Below are 21707 nucleotides of genomic sequence, written 5' to 3'. Positions count from 1 at the left end.
CCTACTGAAGAAGATTTCAGAGTGAAGCAGGAAGTATCACTCTATGTCTGCTGACTTTTTCACCTTTTGTTCCCAACCTCTGTCTGCCTAAACCCGGGTTTGTTACCCTTCAATGCATGTTGCAATTCCCATCTTTGCTCTCTGGCTTTTGATCATGAGCCTGCTGCTGAGAATGGGATGAGGATTGCTGGGAAGTCGGGGGCGGTTGAATAGGTTTATTATGATTGTTATCTATGGGTGATTATTCCAAGCTATATAGTCGTGGCAGGGCAGTTTGTTTGATTTGTTGTGTTTGGTAGGGGATTTTATTTAGAACTGGTGTATTCTAATACATACAGTACCTAGGGTGCTCTACAAACTGAAATACATAATCCCACTTTGAAATGTTGGTTTATAGCAGTTTTACCCTTCCAAAGCACTTGCTTCCTGTAAGTGTAGGGCATTTGTTGGAAAAGATGAACTGGTGTGTAACTCAGAAATTTAAGGTCTAAGATCTGCTCTACACTACAGAGTTAGGTTCATGCAAGGCAGCTTATGCCGACCTAACTATAGAAGTGTCTACAGCTAAATTTTGCTCCTGCCAATGTAACTGCCCCACGACGCCAACTTAGTAACTCCACCTCCATGAGTGGCACAAAGTCAATGTCAATGTAGACACTGTGTTGATTATGTCGACTGTTACAGGAGCCATTCCACATTGACCCACCCTGACAGTACAATCAATACAAGTGCTCCTGGTGAGGACGCACACTTCTGACACACGGAGCAAAGTGAAGACATACACAAACAATGTAATTACTGCAGCAGCTGTATGCCGACGTATGTTAGGTTGACTTAATTTTGTAGTGTAGACATGGCCTAAGAGAAAGTGGTGTTTTCTGAAGAATCCTCCAATAGAATTATTAAAACAAATTTAAGCCCAATACACAGTGGTTTCTGGCATGAACTCGAGATTCATCAGAATTACACACTCATTTCCTCTTTCTCACAAGCTAATTTGGAACAAGAAAAGAAGGCGAGTGTTATATTGATTCCTGGAATGGCTGAATGTGCTAGGGCAGAGGTTCTCAAACTGTGGTCCATGGATAGTTCTCTCTAAGGTGTGCACCTGGGCGGCTGCACATGAGAAAATGAAAGGCCACCCACCTAATTAGGTGCCTGGACCCTGGAGAAGATGCACATGTAAGGTGAAGTGGTGGCCTTGGGGGGAATAAGGGGTTGGTGGGAGGGGGCAGTGGGCTGAGACGACGAGTGGGGGGAATTTGGGACATGCAGGGCTGCAGCAGCCAGAGAAAGAGGCGACTTTCTCCAGCTCCAGGGCTACAGCTTCCAGGGAGATACAGCCCTCCTTCCCAGCCTCAACTCTGTGATGGTGTGGTGGAGGAGAGACCACCCTCCTTCCCAGCCCCAGCTCGGGGGCTGCCGTGGTAAGGGAGAGAGGGAAAGCTGCTGTGGTGGGGGAGAGAGGGCACATCCATTGCATTAGAAAGGTAAGACTACTGATATGTTCTTATGACATTAAAATATGAGTTGTGTGCTTTTATTTGTAGAACAAAAAAATGTTAATTATTATTATGGGTTTTTTTATATAGTGCTTTTATCCAAAGCGTTTTACAATAGTTAGCTGGTACAAACAACATTTGGAAATATCATTAAATGGTCTGCCAAGACCCTCATCAATTTTCAAGTAGTCCGTGAAAAAAAAAGTTTGAGAACCACTGTGCTAGGGAATTTCCAGGAAGTATTACCAGTTCAAATGTATTGGGCCCTCTTACTCAGGCAAATAGATCTTACTCACACAGGTAATCCCACTGCAGTCAATGGAACTATTCTTGTGAGTAAGGACTTGTGCAAGTTGTAAGATTGGGCTATATTTTAAGTGTTCTCTGAAGTGGTGAAGCACATAATTGGGAGTCAGGACTGAATCAAGGGCTTCCTGTCATCTTGTCTGTGTGTCTTCCTAAGTAAGGTTGTTGTGGCCATGTCAGTCCCAGGATATTAGAGGGACAAGGTGGGGGACATAATATCTTTTATTGGACCAGTTTCCGTTGGTGAGAGAGACAAGCTTTTGAGCTTACACAGAGCTCTTCTACAGGTCTGGGAAACTTAGGGCTTGTCTACACTATGGCACTGTGATGCTTCAATGTGGACACTACTTACACCAACACAGAATGGAGAGGCATTCTCCCATCAGTATAGGAATTTCACCTCCCCAAGAAGCTCTACATGATCAGTATAATTACATTGCTCAGCAGTGTGGCTTTTCATATCCTTGAGTGACCTAGTTATACCAATGTAGGTCTGTAATGTAGACCTGCCCTAATTTTCCAGTGTAGACCAGGCTTAAGTGTAGACAAGCACTTACTCAGGCCTGGTCTACACTACGCGTTTTAACTGATTTTAGTACCGTTAAACCAATTTAACCCTGCACCCGTCCACACAACGAGGCCCTTTATATTGATATAAAGAGCTCTTAAAACCGGTTTCTGTACTCCTCCACGATGAGAGGAGTAGCGTTGAAATCGGTATTACCATATCGGAGTAGGGTTAATGTGGCCACAAATCAACGGTATTGGCCTCTAGGCGGTATCCCACAGTGCACCACTGTGACCGCTCTGGAAAGCAATCTGAACTCGGATGCACTGGCCAGGTAGACAGGAAAAGCCCCGCAAACTTTTGAATTGCATTTCCTGTTTGCCCAGCGTGGAGCTCTGATCAGCACGGGTGGCGATGCAGTCCCAAATCCAAAAAGAGCTCCAGCATGGACTGTACGGGAGATACTGGATCTGATTGCTGTATGGGGAGACAAATCTGTTCTATCAGAGCTCCGTTACAGAAGATGAAATTTCAAAGCATTTGAAAAAAATCTCCAGACTATGATACAGAGTCCACAGCACAGTGCTGTGTGACAAGCGTAACAGAAAGCCAAAGAATCAAATGGACGCTCATGGAGGAAGGGAGGGGGGACTGAGGACTCCAGCTATCCCACAGTCCCCGCAGTCTCCGAAAAGTATTTGATTCTTGGCTGAGCTCCCAATGCCTGTAGGGTCAAACACATTGTCCGGGGTGGTTCAGGGTATATCTCGTTAATTTATCTCCCCTTCCCCCCCGTGCAAGAAAAGGGAAAAAAATCATTTCTTGACTTTTTTCAGTGTTACCGTATGTCTACTGCATGCTGCTGGTAGACGCGGTGCCGCGGCACTGAACAATAGCATCCTCTCCCCTCCCTTCCCTGGTGGCAGACGGTACAGTGCAGAAGGACTGGTAGCCGTCCTTGTCATCATCCCGTGAGTGCTCCTGGCTGGCCTCAGATGAGGTCGGCCAGGAGCGCCTGGGTAAAAATAGGAATGACTCCCGGTTATTCCCGGCAGATGGTACAGAACGGCTGGTAACTGTCCTCATCATAGCAACTGGGGGCTGAGCTCCATCAGCCCTCCCCCTTTCATGTCTAAAGAGAAGATTCTGTACTGCCTGGACTATCATAGCAGCGGGATGCTGGGCTCCTCTCCCCTACACCATTTAATGTCCTGCCTGAACTATCATAGCAGCTGGAGGCTGCCTCCCCATTTTATCTCACTAAAAAGTCAGTGTTTCTTATTCCTGCATTCTTTATTACTTCATCACACAAATGGGGGGGACCCTACAATGGTAGCCCAGGAGAGTTGGGGGAGGAGGGAAGCAACGGGTGGGGTTGTTGCAAGGGCACCCCCTAGAATGGCATGCAGCTCATCATTTCTGCAGGATCTGACACAGAGCGGCTGTGCTGTCTGGTACACTGGATCTCTAGTACACTTGCCCCATATTCAAGGCAGGACTGACTCTATTTTTAGATACAACATAAAGGAGGGAATGACCCGGGGGTCATTCTCATTTTTGTCTTTGCACCCCGGCCGACCTCAGCGAAGGTCAGCCAGGAGCGCCCATGACAGCAGCAGACGGTACAGAACGACTGATAACCGTCATCTCATCGCCAATTTACAATGGCACAACAGACGGTACAGAATGACTGATAACCATCTCTGCTACCTTGCAAAGGCAAATGAATGCTGCTGTGTAGCACTGCAGTACTGCCTCTGTCAGCGGCATCCAGTATACATATGGTGACAGTGACAAAAGGCAAAACGGGCTCCATGGTTGCCATGCTATGGCGTCTGCCAGGGCAATCCAGGGAAAAAGGGCGCGAAATGATTGTCTGCCGTTGCTTTCACGGAGGAAGGAATGAGTGACAACGACATTTACCCAGAAGGGGTGTTAATGGGCCACTTCACCTTGAAAGGTCCCTTGAAATATGTGTTAACTGCTTATGCTAAACAATCTGTCCCACCTTGTAGTTGGCTGTGACACTCTGAGCAAGGCTATGTCTACACTGCATTTTGTGGTTAAAACTTTTGTCATGCAGGGGTATGAAAAAACACCCCCTTTGAATGACAAAAGTTTTAACCATGAAAAGCACTGGGGTGGCCAGCACTTCGTTGGTGGGAGCTGTGCTCCCATTGATGAAGCTACTGCCCCTCGTTGGGGGTGGTTTTATTGTGTCCTCAGGAGAGCTCTCTCCTGGCGACAAAGAGCGGCTACACTGTGTGCCTTACAACAGCGTGGCTGTAGCAGCACAGTCGCACCGTTGTAAAGGATGCAGTGTAGACATAGCCTGTGTTTCCCAGACTTGACAGAGAACTCTGTGTAGCTCCAAAGTTTGTCTCTCTCGCCAACAGGAATTGGTCCGGTAGAAGATATTACCTCACCCACCCTGTCTCTCATCTTGAACAAGTCATTTCATATCCCAGTGATTATTTACCAATCTCTAAAATAAGGACAATAGCACTCATCTACCTTACAGTGGTGTGATCTTAGTTAGGAGTGAAATTTACGCTAGGGAGCAGAAAGAACAGGAGTACTTGTGGCACTTTTGAGACTAGCAAATTTATTTGAGCATAAGCTTTCGTGGGCTACAGCCCACTTCATGAGATGCATAGGGAGCAGACTATTCTGTAATTATCTTCTACGGGGTTTCTTGCACCTTACTCTGAAGCATTTAATACTGGCTATTTTCAGAGACAGGACATTGGACTAGATGAACCAATGCTCTGATACAGCAATTCCTATGTTCCTAACAAATGTTTATAAAAATGCTTTGAGAATCTTTGATTAAAGAGCAGTGTTCATGGAAAGTGGTTAGTTTTGGGGATGTTTCTTATGGGTAAGAAAGCTATTTGGGATTCATGTAACTATAAATTAGACCCATAGAGCAATGTAATGTGGTGATTGTATATTGTACAACAGACATAGAAAGAAATTATCATGATGACAGGGAAGAAAATCAAATCAAGTGGACTTTTTGAAGTGTAAACATATAAGACTATTAAGGATGTGATCTTGAGTTAATCCCAAAATATACATTCACTTAATAAAAAACATAGCTTGTCTTAAGGGTGAAAAAATAGGTACCAGCTGTGGTGAGAAAGGCTGGCATTCCCCAAAAAGGAGAGATGATTTTCACAGTCTTTCCAACAGCCACACTGGGAATACACATTTTAAAGCATCTTCTTCTGTGTCTTCTTTTACCTTCAGCCTTAGGCCAGAGCGAAGTTTGGGTGATTGCTTTTAAGAAGTAAAATACTCAGGGAGACCAAAGGAAAGAAACTGGCTTATTGAAATGGCAGCTCTGGCATGACAAAGGCAGTGCAGCATGGCGGAAAAGAGCTCTTTAGCTTGTGGCAAGCCTGGTATATTGTTCATGTGACTAGCTGGAGGATCCTGGTCACTAGGTGTTAATGGGAATCCCAGCAGTGGCTCTGCTCCAGATGTTATAGGCTAACTGAGATAAATGACAGCTCTATACTGTTTACACATTTAAACAGCACTTACTAGCTTCACACTAGGGACTTGGAGATGCTATTTCCCATGGAGACCCACTGGCTAATCATGTTGCACCTGTTAACTCCTTCATTGCTGCGAGTCTTTAATCTACTCGGTTATTTCGATGCTGGTCATTACTCTTGTTAAAAATGAAAGTTATTCAGAACTCCATAGTGTTTGGGGTTTCACACCATGCACAGAGCACAAAACAAAAGAAATCTCATTTTACAATAAGAGGAGGAACTAGGCCATGTTTCCCTGTAGCCCTCAGATTTTCAAGGCCAAAAGAGACCATTGTGATCATCTAGTCCAACCTCCTGTATAACACAGGCCAGAGAAATTCCACAAAATAATTCCTAGAGCAAATCTGTTAGAAAAAAATCCCCTCTTGATTTAAAAACTATCAGTGATGAAGACTCCACTACAACCACTGGTAAATTGTTCCAATGATTAATTACACTCAGCGTTAAATATTTACACCTTATGTCCAGTCAGAATTGTCTAGCTTCAGCTTTCAGCCACTGGCTCACGTTAGACCTTTCTCTCCTAGACTGAAGATCCCGTTATTAAATATTTGTTCCCCATGTAGATACATATAGACTGCAATCAAGTCACCCCTTGGCTGTCTCTCTAAGTGACACAGATTGTGCTCCTTGAGTCTATCACTATAAGTCATGTTTTCTAATCCTTTAATCATTCACATAGCTCTTTTCTGTACTCTGTACAAATTTATCAGCATCCTCCTTAAATTGTGGGCACCAGAACTTGACACAGTATTCCAGCAGTGGTCACATCAGTGCCAAATATGGAGATAAAATAACCTCTCCCATTTGAGATTCCCCTCTTCATGCATCCCAGGATTGCAGTATTTCTTTGGGCCACAATATCATATTGGGAGCTCATGCTCAGTTGATTATCCACTATGACCCCCAAAATCTTTTTCACAGACCCTGTTTCCAAGGATAAAGTCCCCCATCCTGTAAGTATGCCTGACAGCCTCTGTTCATAGTGGTATACATTTATATTTAGCCATATTAAAATGCATATTGTTTGCTTGTGCCTAGTTTACTAAGCAATCCAGATTGCTCTGAATCAGTGACATGTCTTCATCATTATTTACCATGCCCACAGTTTGTGTCATCTGTAAACGTTATCAGTGATGATTTCATGTTTTCTTCCAGCTTATTGATAAAAATGTGAAATGGTGTAAAGCCAAGAACTGATCTCTGTGGGACCCCACTGGAAACACACTCGCTTAATGACAATTCCCCATTTACAATTACATTTTGAGACCTATCAGTTAGCCAGTTTTTAATCCACATAATGTCTATTGTATTAATTTTATATCATTCTAGTTTTTTAAAGACATAGGGCTAGATTTGCCAGCATGCTCTGGCTGCTGTGTGCTGTGCCAGTGACAGAAAACAGCCATTAACCCAGTTTAACTGGTCAGAAAAGAGGTCAGGTGTTGTGACAGTGGGACAAAGCAGTCAGAGTATAGGTGAATCTGGGCTCCGCTCCCTTCGGCCACTTCTACATCCTGGAAATTCCATATACTTCACTGGAGCTACTCAAGATTTACACTGATGTGAGTGGGATCAGAATCAGGCCCTCAGGGATTGCTTTTACCACCTCCTTTGAAGACTTGGGATTTGGTGTCCTCAAACAGGTTAATGCCAATAAGCCACTTTTTACACCAGAGTAGAAATTGTAAGTATAAAACCCAAGGATTTTGTGTAATGAGCATGCTCAGGGTAAAGAGACAAACCTTTCCCTTTGTAGTCATTCCTCTCCTGTGTATTTAATCTTCCTAGTACTCCTGTGACCCAGGATTCCATTAACTTCCACAGTGAGAATTAAACACTAATATTATTCTGCATCAAAGCTATTCCAATATACTCTATAGAATTATCTTCAGCAGCAAAGTATTTGACTCCTGCAGCTGAGAGAAAAGTCAAATAAAGAGCACACTCACACAGCTCTGTTTGTGTCATTATTATCATTGTATCACAGGTACACACTACCAACAGACAAACTGAACTACAGGGCACTAAGGAGCTCATTTCCCACATCCATCTTTGGTGTGGGGTTTAAATTACAGCTGTGTTATGCAAATCCGTGGTTTCGGTTCCAGAACTAGTTTTCATAAACTGTAGCCCAGCCGCAGACTTGGGAAGATCTTGGAGCATTTGTCTTGTGTGATTTATTTTTAATAATTATTTTTAGCAAAAAAACAATGCTGAAGTGGCACATAGGAAGTTCTAAATTTCATAGGAAGGTTATTAAAACCCCAGTCACTCATTTATGAAATATATCTTCAGTCTGTGAAAACCAATGGAGCCTAAAAATTCACAGGGATCGTCAATACCCCTTCCACAAGCCTCAACTCATCCGGAATAGAATATCCATTAAAAGAAAGATCAGTACCACCACTCTTTCAGATCACACACACATGTGTATAGATTACCTATACCTACATACACACATTGGACTAGATCCTCAGATGGTGTAAATTGGCACAGTTCAATGGACTTTAATAGAACTCTGCTGAGTTACCCCAGTCGAAGATCTAATGCATGGTTGAATGAAAGATTTCCTGTATTCTGCTGAGTGTCACCAACCTTGAAATATTATCTTTTTCTCTTTCATGCTGTTTAGGATTATTTCTGGAAGAAATTCCAAGTTTCACTAAAGAGAATAATCTAGCTTTCCTACATCCATGAGTAATTTTTTTTATTGTATACACACATACATCAGTAACTGCTCCACAATTAAGACTATGTTGTGATTTCCATTTAAAACTGGACTAAACTCTTCTTTTTCTATCTATCTATCTATCTGAAGAGAGACAATGTGTGTATGTTGGCAGAGTAGAATTCTACTAAAGTGTGGAATTTACATGTATATGGAGCTAAGGTTTAGTAAAGGTTTTGCAAAGCACATATGTCTGCATTTTGTATTAATCTTGAAGTATTTTAGTTGTATTAATTTTCTAAAGGAAGAAGCCTTAGTTAGCCAAATAACCCTGTGCATTGCCAGTATTTTTCTTTGTTATTATTCTTGGTGTTCAAGAGGAAGACACAGAAATTAAATACTTTCAAAGTCACATCTGATTATGATTTAAGCAAAGTAAAAACAAACTGTTCGAAGATGCTGCACAATGTTATTCTTATCGCTGGAGCGGAATATTTTGGATGACAGAGCAAGTGATCTATACTTTCTTTGTAAATAATGCGATTAAGTATTCACAAATGATAGAGGCACTCAGAAAAAGTTTCCCTCCAAGGGCTAGATTCTGTTTACAGTGGTGTAACCCCAGAGGAACGCCATCAATGTCAATGGGGTAACAGTGGTGGAAAACTGGCGTAAGGAAGATCAGAGACTTATGTATCATCAATGGCTAAAATTTGCCGCCTAAATAAATAATAGGGCATTAAGGCACTGTTAATAAAAGAGGTCCTCAGCTAGTGTAAATCAGCATAGCTCCACTGACTTCAGCAGAGACACTCCGATTTACACCAGTTGAGAATCTACTCAAGATATGCAAGTGCTAAAAAACATGTGATGCTGCTGCAGCATTTTATAAGTGAGTATTGTTATATGTTAACTAGTCTTGGAATGTGGCTTAGATGACAAGTCAAAATGAGTTATAGCTGAGTCTCAGTTTCATCTCTGGTGGGCAAGTTTTCATACCGCAGCACTACCAGTGTGTGACATGACTTTAAGTCTCTGGCTAGAAGACCCCAAAGACTAGAATGGTAGAACTGGCTGGGGATTTTTCATAGGAAAATGCTGATTCATCGCAACTGAAACTTTTCATGGAAATGTACAAGAGAGAGAGATCCACCACAGAAAAGCCATGGCCCAGGCGCTAGGGCTCTTACTTGGGTCTCTCACATTTTAGGTGAGTGTCCAAACCACGGGGCTATTTTGGAGTGGGTCTCACTCACTCTTGCTCTCTCTCTGATTTTTAGCACAGTGCAGAACAAAAACAAATGCTGAAACCTCTTTTTTTTTTCTTTCTTTCTCATCAGCCCTGTAGAATAGGGTTACTGCAGATGAACTTTAAGATGTATTAATAGGATGTGGAGTTTGGGACCATGACTGGAGGGAAGGGAGTTGTAGGTTAGATTAGAAGTTTACTGACAATGCTTGGAGTGAGGGGCAAAAGTAAAAATTCCTGCAGGTTAGAATGCAGGTGAATGGGCGAAGTTGGGGGAAGGTGCCTCGGGATAAGAATGGGAGGGGGTTTGCTGTGGGACAGGACTAAGGTGCATTGGCAGAGATGTGGGGGACTCAGGACAAGGGAGGGCTGCATATCAGCATTGCCAGAGCTGGAGGCAGGAGACTCAGGATCAGACTATAAGGAGGTGTTGGAGATCAGGAATAAGGTGCATGCCAAAGTTGTGCCAGAGCCCAAGAATGGAGCAGCAGGGCATGCTACAGGCCAGGAGAGAGGTACTTCAGCAAGAGCTGTGCAAGTCATGGGCTAGGAGAGGAGGGGTTCCTCTGAGTGGTGTTTGATGAGCTATCTGTGCCCATCTTATACTTGCCAATTTCTCACTCACTTGTCTTCTTGAATGTCAAAATGACCATTTACAGGGAAAGGGAAAGCTGGGATGGGTGAAGCCTTCCTAACTGCTCCAGGAATATCTGCGCCTTGTCTGAGAACATGCAGCTACACACCACCAACCACACAGCATCCTCCTGCCTGTCATTTTCAGGAACGACCCATGCCGGAATATTGCAGCACTGCCTATAAATACGCTAAGAATCTTTCTTGAATGATAACCTAGATCATTGGAATTGTTTACAGCCAACAGGATCCATATTTCTTGCCTCAGACCTGGTGAAATAAATCATCCCCCAAGCACACTGCTGTTTCTCATTTCAGCCTTGGTCCTCATTCAAGTTCCTCATTAAAGACCCACAGTATTATTGGCTTGGCCAGTGTTTCTGCCTGAGACAGAAATGATACAAACTCATCAACTCCACACAAACCCTCCTTTGCTCTCTCCTATTCATGGATCAATTGAAGGCACTTCACAGGGCTGGGACAACATCTTCAGAGGGAGGTGCTGCTTTAATTGATTTCATATAAAGTCAGCTGGAGAAAACACCACCTACTGTGTTCTCAGAAGGACTCATTGCCAGAGCTCTGTCAGTTCTCTGGAGCTATAAAGCCACTGAAACGTTTCTGATGCACAGCTTTATGATCTGGAGGCTTCTGAGCGAGGCTGTAACAGTCTGCCTTAAAAGCCGCCTGGATGGCCCATAACTGAGGAATTATTTACATTTAGGCAGGACTAGAAAGTGACCCTGCCCTTCTGGAGCTGTCATTAGCTAAATATTTACTAACAGTCCTAACCTCGCGCACGTCTGAATGCAATTCATTTCAGTCAGGCTTGTCCGTGTATAGTCTGAACTAACCGATGCGATTGCTCCCCAGGCTCGCACTCCTCTGCACCACAATTTATGGTGAGGCACCTGTGTAGCGTGGGTTGGGGCCTTGCCCGGGAGACGTGTCACAACCTAGAGCTCATGAGACATGACCTGTCCCGGCTGCAGCGGGTTATGTGATCGCGGTGAGACTGGACAAGGCGCCTTTCTGCCTGGGCTTTCCCCAGCCATCTCTGACCCAACCGCGTCAGCTTGCGGGGCGCTAAAGCCGACTCCGCCGGAGCATTTCCTCCATGTAACACCTGCGCTGGCAGCTTGGGAGAGCCGACGCGGAGCCCTCTGATCTGCCTCCCCGAGCCCCCGGGGCACCGATCAGCGGCACTGGGCATGGGAGCGGGGGGGATCAACGTTCACCCGGGGGGGCTTGGCCAGGGTCGGCGCAGCGTCTCCTCCTAGATCTCCGGGCTGGAGGGAAGGATCCACGCGAGGGTCCCCTAGGCCAGGGGCCCGCGCCACGCGTCCCGCGCTCCCCGGGATCCCTTCGGCCAGGCACACACACCTCCCCACGCACGCGGGCCCCTGCCGGGGGCTTGACTTACCCACGCACTCGTTGGCCTCGCGGGCCGTGGCCCGCTGCCAGGGCCGGTCGTAGTGGAAGGGCTTGCAGCGGTCGCACTCGGGCCCGGCCGTGTTGTGCTTGCAGTCGCAGACCAGGTTGTCGTCGCGGTCGCGGACGCAGCGCGACGCGTGGCCGTTGCACTTGCAGCGGCCGCCCACCTGCAGGTCGGAGACGGCGTAGAAGTAGGAGTCGCGGGCCAGCTCGGAGTCGTCCTCGTTCTCGTCGCCGAAGGTGTGGAGGCGGCTGAAGGCCACCTTGATGTCGGTGGCCGTGACCCAGTCCTGCAGCACGGGCGAGTTGTCGAAGTCGTGGGCCGAGGGGCGGCCGTCCAGGGTGCTGAAGGCGATGAGGCCGCCGGCCAGCGGCCGCATGTCGGTGTGGGAGTCGGTGCAGATGGCCTCCTGCTCGTTCTGCTTGGTGATGGCGGCGCGGCTGGGCTTGGCGTACATCTTGCGGCACTGGGCCGAGTAGAACTGGAAGGGCACCCAGCTGCGGCCGTAGTCCATGGACTTGTAGATGGCCATGGACTCGGGGCGCGGCGAGCAGAACTGCAGGCTCACGTAGGTCACCTCGAACTTCTTGCCCAGCGAGAGGGTGAGCGTGACGTTGTGCGGGTGCTGCACGAAGTTCTCCGACTGCCAGCACGTCAGGTTGTGCGGGTTGTTGAGGTCGGTGAGGAAGGCGGGCGGGTGGGCCCGCCGCGGCTCCGAGGCGTTGCAGAGGTGGCAGGTCCGCACGCGCTCCTCGCCCTTCTCGCTCACCACGCAGTAGCGGGCCGGCGGCCGGCCGCAGGTGCTGGACACCTTCACCTCCTTGCCGAAGGCGGAGTTGACGAAGTCCGGGATGCACCGCCGCGGGTGGCCGTTCTCGTCGTAGCACGGGTCGGGCTGCGCCGTCTGCACCGCGAACATGCTCATGCCGTAGCCGCCGCGCGCGCCGCCCGCCAGGCACCACAGCGACACCAGCGTGACCAGAACCCGCCAGCACTTCCCGGGCATCCTGCGGGCGCCTCCTCCGGGGAGCCTGGGGGCAAACACAGAGAGAGAGAGAAGCGGGGAGGTGAAGCCGCGGTCACAAACCCAATTGCTCCGCTACGCGGGGAGGGGAGGCTGCAGCCCGGCTGAGGGGCACGGAGCGCAGCCCGGCCCGCTCTGCAGGGGACCGGCTCTGCAAGCCGGGCGCTTCCCATCCAGCGGGATCGCTGCCCAGGCAGCGCACGGGAAGCGCCCTCCGTGCCAGGGCACTGCCCAGGAAAGCCAGACTGCAGCCGGGCGGGAAGCTGGCGGCTTGGAAGGAGAACTTTGCGCCTGGAGGCAGAGAAACCCTGGCTGGACCAGAAGCGCAAAGCGACCCTGGCCTCCTCTCCCAAACTAACCCCCGCCGCTAAGGCGGTGGCTTTAACCCCCCTGCAGCTGCAGCCGTCGGAGACCAACAGGTGGGACGCTACCTTCTTCGCTCGCTTGGTTTTCCTCCTGAGGCGCAAAAGTAAAATTTCTGGAGCTCCCGGGGAAGGTGGCACAGCTCGTCTTCAAGCTCTCAGCCGAGCGCTCCTGACTTGCGGAGTGGAAGGGCTGGATGCTAAACGGTGTGTGGTTCAAAGAGCCCAGAGCATTCCCATCCTCAGACCAAAAAGAAAAAAAAAACACCCAAAACACCCTAGTGGCGGGGCTCTGTCCTTCCCTGCCTCCCTCTCCGCGCCTTGCAGAGAGCCTGAATGACGTTCCCAGCTTCTGCTGAGTTTGAGGTCATCTTAAAGGAGTGACATTCCGCTCACACAAGGAACAGAACAACGACATCCACTGGTAGTTTATCAATAGGAGGGGAGGTGGGGGGAACCCAGGCAAAGCATCTGATTCAGAGAGATGGGAGAGGAACGCGTGGGGGAGGCGGCGGGGGGTGGGGACGGAGCAGACAGAAGGAATCGGTGCGAGCAGACTCTTCACATCGGCTGTTTGAAAGCAAAGTTTTACAGCACAGCAAAGACGAACTTTAGGCAGAGGAAGAGAGGAGCCGAGGCAGGGGGAGGGGTTTGATGGTCCCACCCACTGCAATGGCAGCAGGATCGGGCCCTGCTCTCTTCCTTTGACTGTGGCAAGGACCTTCCTCGTGCTCTCCCTTGTGCTGGTGTGTTTGGGGGTGTCCTCGGGCACAAACTCTGCTCTCGGTTACTCTGTCGGCTCCGCAGGGGGTTGTACTGGGGGTCTTGAGGGGATCTGGCCGTAACAATAAGGACTGGTTAGGTCCTTCTTGCTATTTACCTCTCTGCACTCTGTCCGCAGGGCGAAGGGTTTGTGTCACGCCAGGCACGGGGTGTAAACAAAAAGTCAGAGCAGAGCTTTCTGCCAGTCTGTTCGGGAAGCGACTCGGAAGGAGCAGCTGCACCCGTTCAGAAGGAGCCGGGGAAATAACATGTAAATAAACAAGCAAGTGCTGGGAGCGGGGCTGTGCTGGTGTCTGAGGTTGAGAAAAGCCTTGGCACGCTGCTGAGTCCGTGGAAAGAGGAGTCTAGAGAAAGCTAGAGCGGAATCGTTCCCTATCGGCTTCAGTGAACACAGGATCGGGCCCTTTCCACCCAGGGTTCAGTCCCGCTCTTCGGGCTCAGGCAGAACTTCCATCAGCTGCTCTGACCTCTCCCTGGGCCTTTTGCCCCAGAGAGGAGTGCAGGATCGGGGCCTTATTATACAGCTGTGCCCTCAAGGACAAATCTTATGCAAGGACCTGCGGGACACTCGGTGATTGTACTGGGCGAGCCGGCAAGAATCGGTCACTTTTAAGGTAGAGAACAGAGGCAAATCTGCCCCGCTGGGGGTAGTCAGAGAGTCTGGGAGATGACAGGGATCCTAAAATAGGACCCACCCAGCTTTCTAGCGCTGGAAATATCCTCAGTCACTAGCAGAACACCGGAGTACCTCTGAGGCCTGGGCAGTAGGGGCTAGGCAGCTTCACTGGTTCCCGTCTCAGGTATATTCTCCGGGGAACCCATGGTCCGGGTGAAATAAAAAAAATCTGCTAGCAAATTGTATGGGGGAGGGGACTTTTTAAACTGCGTAAAGGAAGTTCCTAGCGCCTGTTGGGGAGATTGGGTCCTGGCAGGACAGGGCCTCTCGGCCTCCTACCGGGAAGATGCCAGAGAGGGGTGCAGATTTCAACCGGGAGGCTGCTTTCCTGCTAACCACTTTATCCCCACCACCACCACCCAGAATACACACACACACACACACACACATCATTAGTTAGGGCACTTTCCATGGTGGAGGTCATTTCGCTGCAGGTGCTCAGGATTCACTTATGAGTTGACCAGGGCCGCCCCAGTTATGAGGGCGCCTGCAGACTGGCTCCTGCGCCCCTAGCTCACCCCCAAACTCCTCTGGACTCCAATTCCCCCTGCGCCGGGTGTTTTGGCGAATTGTCACCTCGCTTCAGAACAGCTACGAGCGCCAATGATGCTGCATTAGCAATTGCAAGGGCTCCCGTCGGGCAAGAGCGGGAAAAGATCCGAATCAACCACTTGTTTGCACCCCGGGGATGAATCACAGCGTGTTTGGGCTTCAGGGAGACACCTGGAAATGCTTCTTGGAACGTTCATTTCCACCGACAAGTCACTCCCTGCGGGGCGCATGGAATGAGCTCCCTGCTCAGCCCTGCCTTCCCGGCTGTCTGTAAAACAGAGCCGAGCTCCCCCGACACCCTGGAGCCCTTACTTCCAGCTGGGGCTGCATCTCATGCTCGCTCTCAAGTGTGCAAATGAAAGGAAGCCCCCAGACTCCGCTTCTGATCTCTTATCACCTGTGCTCCGGCTTTGGTAGTTGCTCACTAATTAAACACACTGGATTATGTTACAATGTGGATTATACAATAGGAGTGTCCTTATAATTAACAAATTATCATTAATAACTAACAAATAATCATAGTTCATCGTTTCATCCTGAAAGAGTGAAAAATATCTATATCCTGAATGAACCTATGAACGTGTTGTTAATAATATTGATATGGTGTGTGTATTGTGAAGTGTTTCACTCTTTCTTCCTGAAACTCCCGGCTCTTGGGACACTGATTACAGATAAAGAAAACGCCACCAATAATTTAAGAACAAAGAGAGGAGTGAATCAAAATGAAATCAAGGGACAGGTCCGGGTGACTTTCTATGGAATACTAAGATTTTGGATGTGATCCTCCCATCCAGGATCACAGAAGATAGCTTTGGGGGAGGAGGGGGATAGGAGGTGTTGGACTGCCTGAGTTGTCGCTAAACAGTACACACTAGATAGTCTCTGTCCTCAGCTCACAGCGCGGGACCCGGGCAGGGAGAAGTTATTTTGTCGGTTAAAAGCATGGCGGCCTCTTTAAAATCTTTCAAATCAAACTCTCTAAAAGGCACGCGTGTGTCATTTTCATGGCGGTTGTTCTCGTGGGCTGAATTCCCTCCGGTCTCAGTCCTACTTGGGGCCGCATCAGAAGGAGAATTCGCCCCCCAGTCCGTTTCTCTGCTGGATCTACTAGCTCCAGAAAGACAAGGGGACTTGTTCAAAGTTGGCGTGTGCCGCGCTGTTCTTGCGTGTTCCCTGCGGTTCTCGCTAGTTCATACATACTAGTTGCATCTGACTCCATGGGAGTGTTGACCCTTAACGGCTTGTTACCTGTCCCTCGCTCTAAACCCAGGATGTCATTCCCATGTGCGTGGGAACAAGCCCATCCTCCGGGAGCTTGCCAATGCTCCGATCCGGCTGCTGGGTATCTGTTCTAAAGCGTGTAGACAAGGATCAGACACCTTTCGGGGGTGGTGGGGGTGGAGAAATCAGACATGATTTTGCAGAGGCTCACTGACAAACTCAGCACATTCCCCCTACCTAGCCACAGGCTAATACACAGTTGAGATATCACTAGACCTAAACGCACCAGGCACCAGGAAAGTCCAATCCAAAGTCGCGAGTCCATGGCAGCCCCCCATCTTTGGGGCTCTGAGCATCCCCAGGAGACGACTCCCTACTGAATAGGTGGGGGGGTATGTCCGCGGGGCGGGTGCTGAGCCGAGCGCTCTAGCCAGGCGGGCTTGGCTGTGCACCGCCAGGCTGCGCTCAGTGGGTGCGGGGCTGGCATAGCCCCCCGCCCTGTTCCCAGCGCCCGGCCCTGTTTGCTATCCCCCACCCCAGCTGCGTTCCGCCGAGCCCCTTGATTAAAAGCGCAGTTCTGTTTTTCCAACGGAGGTGCCCTTTCCGCGCGGCTCCCTATGCATTTGTCACTCAATCGCCTGGGATCCGGCGCTCCGCAAGCCGCCCCTAGTTTCTGCAAACGGCCGCGGTGACAGGCATTGCTCGGGGGATGAGGAGCGACGCGAATAGCCGCCCCCTCTCCTGCCCTCCCCCCGCCCCTCTCCCCCTTTGAATTCCTTGCCACCGCGCTGAATAAAAGGGGTTGTTGTAAATTGAATTAGGGCCTGATTAATCTGCTCCCGCTCCTGCTCAGCCCAGCGGGGCGTCTTTGGCAGTGCAACCGCTCTCCCTGCAGGGCAGCCGGGCTCCGGCAGCCTGAGCTCAGCTTCCCTCCGGCCCCCAGCCCTCTCCCCTTTGACAGCCCTGCTGCTGGATGGATTTGTTAACTCTGCGCCGTGAAACAGCCCGAAAGCCTCCCCCCGGGCACTCTTACAGCTCCATCTCCCCGGGCTGCGCCGGGGCAGGATTACAGGAGCCTCATTAAAAGCCACGTTAACCCAGGACGCGGAATCGCCCCGGGAGTTACAGAGATTTGCCTGTCCCACACCCCACCCCTGCTCCGCGCAGGGGTAAAAGCCCCATTCCCTCCCCCACCCCCCATCCATAGCTCGATGGAGAGGCTCCCCCTTTATATGGAGCACATTTCAGAGAGGGGCCCAGCGGCAGGGTCCCTGGGGGACTGGCTCAGGGAGAGGGGCTGGGGGGAGGGTGTGGGGTTATACTGCCCTCCCTGCAACCACCCCCTTTGTTCAAAGCATTTTGCAAAGCAACAGGAGGGTGGGGATGGCTCCAGGTCGGACTCATCCTGACTTCTCAGGGAGAGCCGCCGGAGGCTCCCTGCTCTCTGGGTTTCCCCTCCCCGAAAAGGAGCTAGTTTTAAACTTCTGTTTTTAAGCGTAGGGAAGTTTGGGGCTTCCCTGCCCCGAATGATCCAGTCAGAGGAATCCTTTTCTAGTCCGTGAAACTGACACCCAGGCCAGCGGCGCGGTCGCAGGCTCGGGGGAGGAGGGGCTGGGCGGTGGGTTTGATGTTAAAATTAGAGGTTGAGCAGCCTGGAAGCTGCGGGGTTGCTCAGTTTTATTTTCTTAGCCCCGTCCAATGACACCTTCACACTCAGTCAAAAGCCGAGCTAGAATTTAAAATACAAACTACCCCCCCCACCCGCCGACCCATCCCCTCCTGTTTTCTTTGATTGATTTCCCAAGTCAGTAGAGACTCCGGTGTCAAAAGTCTCGTTTGAGTCTTTCAAAAATCTCCAGTCGGTCTAATGTTAAGGGGTCCTGATGCAGTGAAATGCGTGGCTAGGCACGGGGAGATATTACACGTGTGTATGCAGCGTATTACATGTAACTTTACACATGTATGAATTTTATATATGTGAGTATCAGAAGGTGCATTTACAGAAACCAGGCCTCTTTCTCCCTCTTTACCATCAAAGTAATTTAAAAAAAATCATAGGAAATGTTACACAGTTACCCTGGGACCACAGTCTAACTGAACGGTTCGGAACACTCTGCAATCAGTGTCAACCAGGATGAGTTTACAAAGTCAGATGGAGGTGCAAATGATTTTTCAGTTGAGGGGCTTTGCAGACAACGTCAATCTGAGAGTGGAGATCGCAGACGGTTTAATAAAAGCCGGTCATTGGAAGCTGCATGTTTTGATGAATCCGGGTTGTCCCGGATTTATTGATGTCTATTTTTTCATGATTGTTCGGCAACCACGGTGTAAATGTCAAAGTTTCTAGCCGCTTGTTCGCATCGCGTTACGTCGCTGTGACTTTATCGATTTGATCCTGTGCAGATCGCTTTTTCTGGAATAAAATCTTATTCTCAGATTTAAAGGTGTAGAGGTGACAAAAACAAAACAGCGGCAAATTTAAGAGTTGAGTGTGCTTGCGAGGCCCTGAGACACCTCAGGTTTAAACTAGTTCGCTTGACTGGCCTTTTTATAACTGGAGATACTTGAAAACGAATGTGGAGAAGCTGTGGCTGTTTAAGAGATTCCTGTGCTTTGTTCTCATGCTGACTGTAAATGTTGACAGTGCTAGTCTGTTTTGCTCTCCTGGGAATTTTTTAAAAGATGTTTTTTGCTGCAGTTTAGCAAATGCAAAATATTTTAATCTATTCTGTCTGCAATAACTATAATGCTCATTAAGATTAATCGGGGGGGGGGAGAATCACTTGCCATCTATGGAAACAATGGGCCCTTAGTTGCAGGCTGAAGTTCCATTGCCAGATCTCAAGCGAGTTTTGCCTGAGGGCCCGATCCTTCAAATCCTTACCCAAGTGAATAGTCCTTGTTCCTGCCATGGATTGCAGAGCGGTGGGGGGAGACTCCTCCGATAGCTTTTCAGCTGGCTATGGCTTTGCTGGATCGGGATCTTCAGGATGCGACCCTATTTAATCAGCATATATATATATATAGCGACCCACCCGGGGGCCCGATCCAGCAGTTCACCTAGGACCGCGTGGGAAAGTGCCGCTCAGGCTGGCACTTGCCGAAGCAAAATTCCTCCTGGTAACACGAGTGAGCGTTAAGGTGGGCGCTGGAGCCGGACCCCCGGCGGGGGCTGGGGAAAGTGAGTGCGGGGCGGGCTACCCTTAAGACCCCTCCCGTTAGCTTTGGGAGGAGGGGGGTGTCAGGTACAGCTACCCCACACATTCCCGCCGGCCTAGCTCAGCTCTGGAGTCAGCACAAAAGGGCCCCTGTTTAGTTGGCCACTTGTCCAACAGCGGCCGACTGTAGCTCACACCCGTTCCCTTTTGATCAGCCCCATCGCGGGTATCGGATGCACCCACGCGCGGTTTGGGATAGCCACACAGGGATCCTCCCAGAGAGGTTAGAAAGCCTAGCTGTGTGTGCTTAGGAAAGGAAAGGGGTAAAGTGACTGGGGTGAGTGTGTGTGTTTGTGAGTGGGTGGGCGGGGGGGGTTAGTGGTACTGAAGGAAGGAGAGAGAGCGAGATTTCATTTGTTAGACAGCGGCAAGAAGTTTTCTTTTGTAACCCCCCTCCCGTGTAAAGTTAGACCTCAGCCCTCCGGATTCATTCAGTACAAAAATCCATAACAACTGGATTCAGTAACACCCAAGTGCCGAAGTCTGGCAGTACAACGACGGCAGGATCAAGCCCTTGGTTCCACAATTAATGCAGCACCTTTTAGTGGCATTTCTCTAATTGAGTTAAAGAAGTGGCAGGCGCAGGTAAGAGAATTGTACTGGTATCGGAGTGAAATCTGCAGGGCGGTGTATCAGCAGGGACGGCGGATTCTAACTTCTATCTCCTCGGTAGCAAACACCGTAAATGGGAAACTTTGCATAACACGTTCCTATTCATTATACTACAGCTAGTATTTTAAATACACAGCGAGTGATTTCTGAGGCCAGACAACTCACAGCAAATATTTCTTCAGTTGCCTTCAACTCTAGCATGCTTCTAGCTAAACAACTGCTGTTTTTAAAATGGATGTTTATGAACCCGATCCATGAAACAAACCATTTGACACAAATGATGAACACTCCTTTTGCCTCCTTCAAACCAAACCGGCAGGAATTCATGGCGAGCCTGACAGCCATGAACAAGGCAGGACAAGGTACAGTAATAGAGGGGTAGCCCTGTTAGTCTGTATCAGCAAAAACAGCAAGGGGGCCTTGTGGCACCTTAGAGACTAACAAATGTATTTTGCCAAAAACTTTCTTATGGGTTATAACCCACTTCCTCAGATGCATGGGTGCCCATTGTATTTTTCACTGCATGCATCTGATGAAGTGGGTTTTAGCCCACAAAAGCTTATGCCCAAATAAATTTGTTAGTCTCTAAGGTGCCACAAGGTACAGTATGTCGCACTCGGCTGAAGAGACCGATTTCTCGCCTGCTTCTGAATAGTCCTCCTGAATAAGATGGCAAAGCACATGACTTGACTGCCTGTATCTCTGCCCTGGTTTCCAGAGGGAAGGCCAGTCGTTATTTAAATATAGCCTGACAAAGGCTTTAGGGCAACTTTGTGCTGGTAAAACAAAGGGAGGTGAATGGAAAGGAGCAGAATGGGGGAATGTCAGGATGTGCTGATGTGTGCTTGCATGCTTGTTTTTCTCCCTCCCTTTCATGAAAAGGGTCTGATTTTCACATCATCTGGATACTTTTCGCTCTCCACAGCAATGGGATGAACTGGGTTGACCTTCCTGGAGGTTTGCTTAGGGACAGAACAATGTTTGTCTTGTCCAAACACTATGAATTACTCAGTGCTCCATGACCAGTCCCACAATCAACTGATACAAATAACATGCACAATTAGGGGAGCCCTTTTAGAAGAGGGAAAACAATATATAATAATAAAGTGCAGTGAAAGGGAGAGGCAGGCTTAATCCAGCCGCTATGGCTGGGCTGAGAATGGGGTGTCTGTGTTTATAGCAGTGTACACAGACAAGTGAGTTTGTGAGTACCTGCTAATATATGCTTTATGGCTGGGGCTTTCAAAGGAGTTGGGTGACCAAATCCCTATTAATTTCATCAGCTCCTTGGAAATCCAAGACATATGTGGGAGTCTCTTGCTCAGAAAAAGATATTGAGTGAAATCTTGGCCTCACTAAAGTCAATGGCAAAACGTTCACTGACATCAATAG

General features: G+C 48.8%; 1 protein-coding gene across 1 annotated transcript in view; it reads right to left on the bottom strand.

Moving 5' to 3' along the window:
- Positions 1–13638, bottom strand: part of NTN1 (netrin 1) — a 220033-nt gene extending 206395 nt beyond the window's left edge. The window contains exons 1-2 of the mRNA XM_030534975.1: positions 13323–13638; positions 11856–12898 (exon numbers count right to left, since the gene is read on the bottom strand). Coding sequence (XP_030390835.1) covers positions 11856–12873 — 1018 coding nt within the window. The 5' untranslated portion in view covers positions 12874–12898; positions 13323–13638. The remainder of the gene's footprint in view (positions 1–11855; positions 12899–13322) is intronic.
- Between the last annotated feature and the right edge of the window lie 8069 nt (positions 13639–21707).

Source organism: Gopherus evgoodei, chromosome 15, assembly GCF_007399415.2.
Source record: "Gopherus evgoodei ecotype Sinaloan lineage chromosome 15, rGopEvg1_v1.p, whole genome shotgun sequence".
Lineage (NCBI taxonomy): Eukaryota > Metazoa > Chordata > Testudines > Testudinidae > Gopherus > Gopherus evgoodei.
Note: the sequence above shows the minus strand (reverse complement) of the source record. Positions and strands in the feature narration are given on the sequence as shown.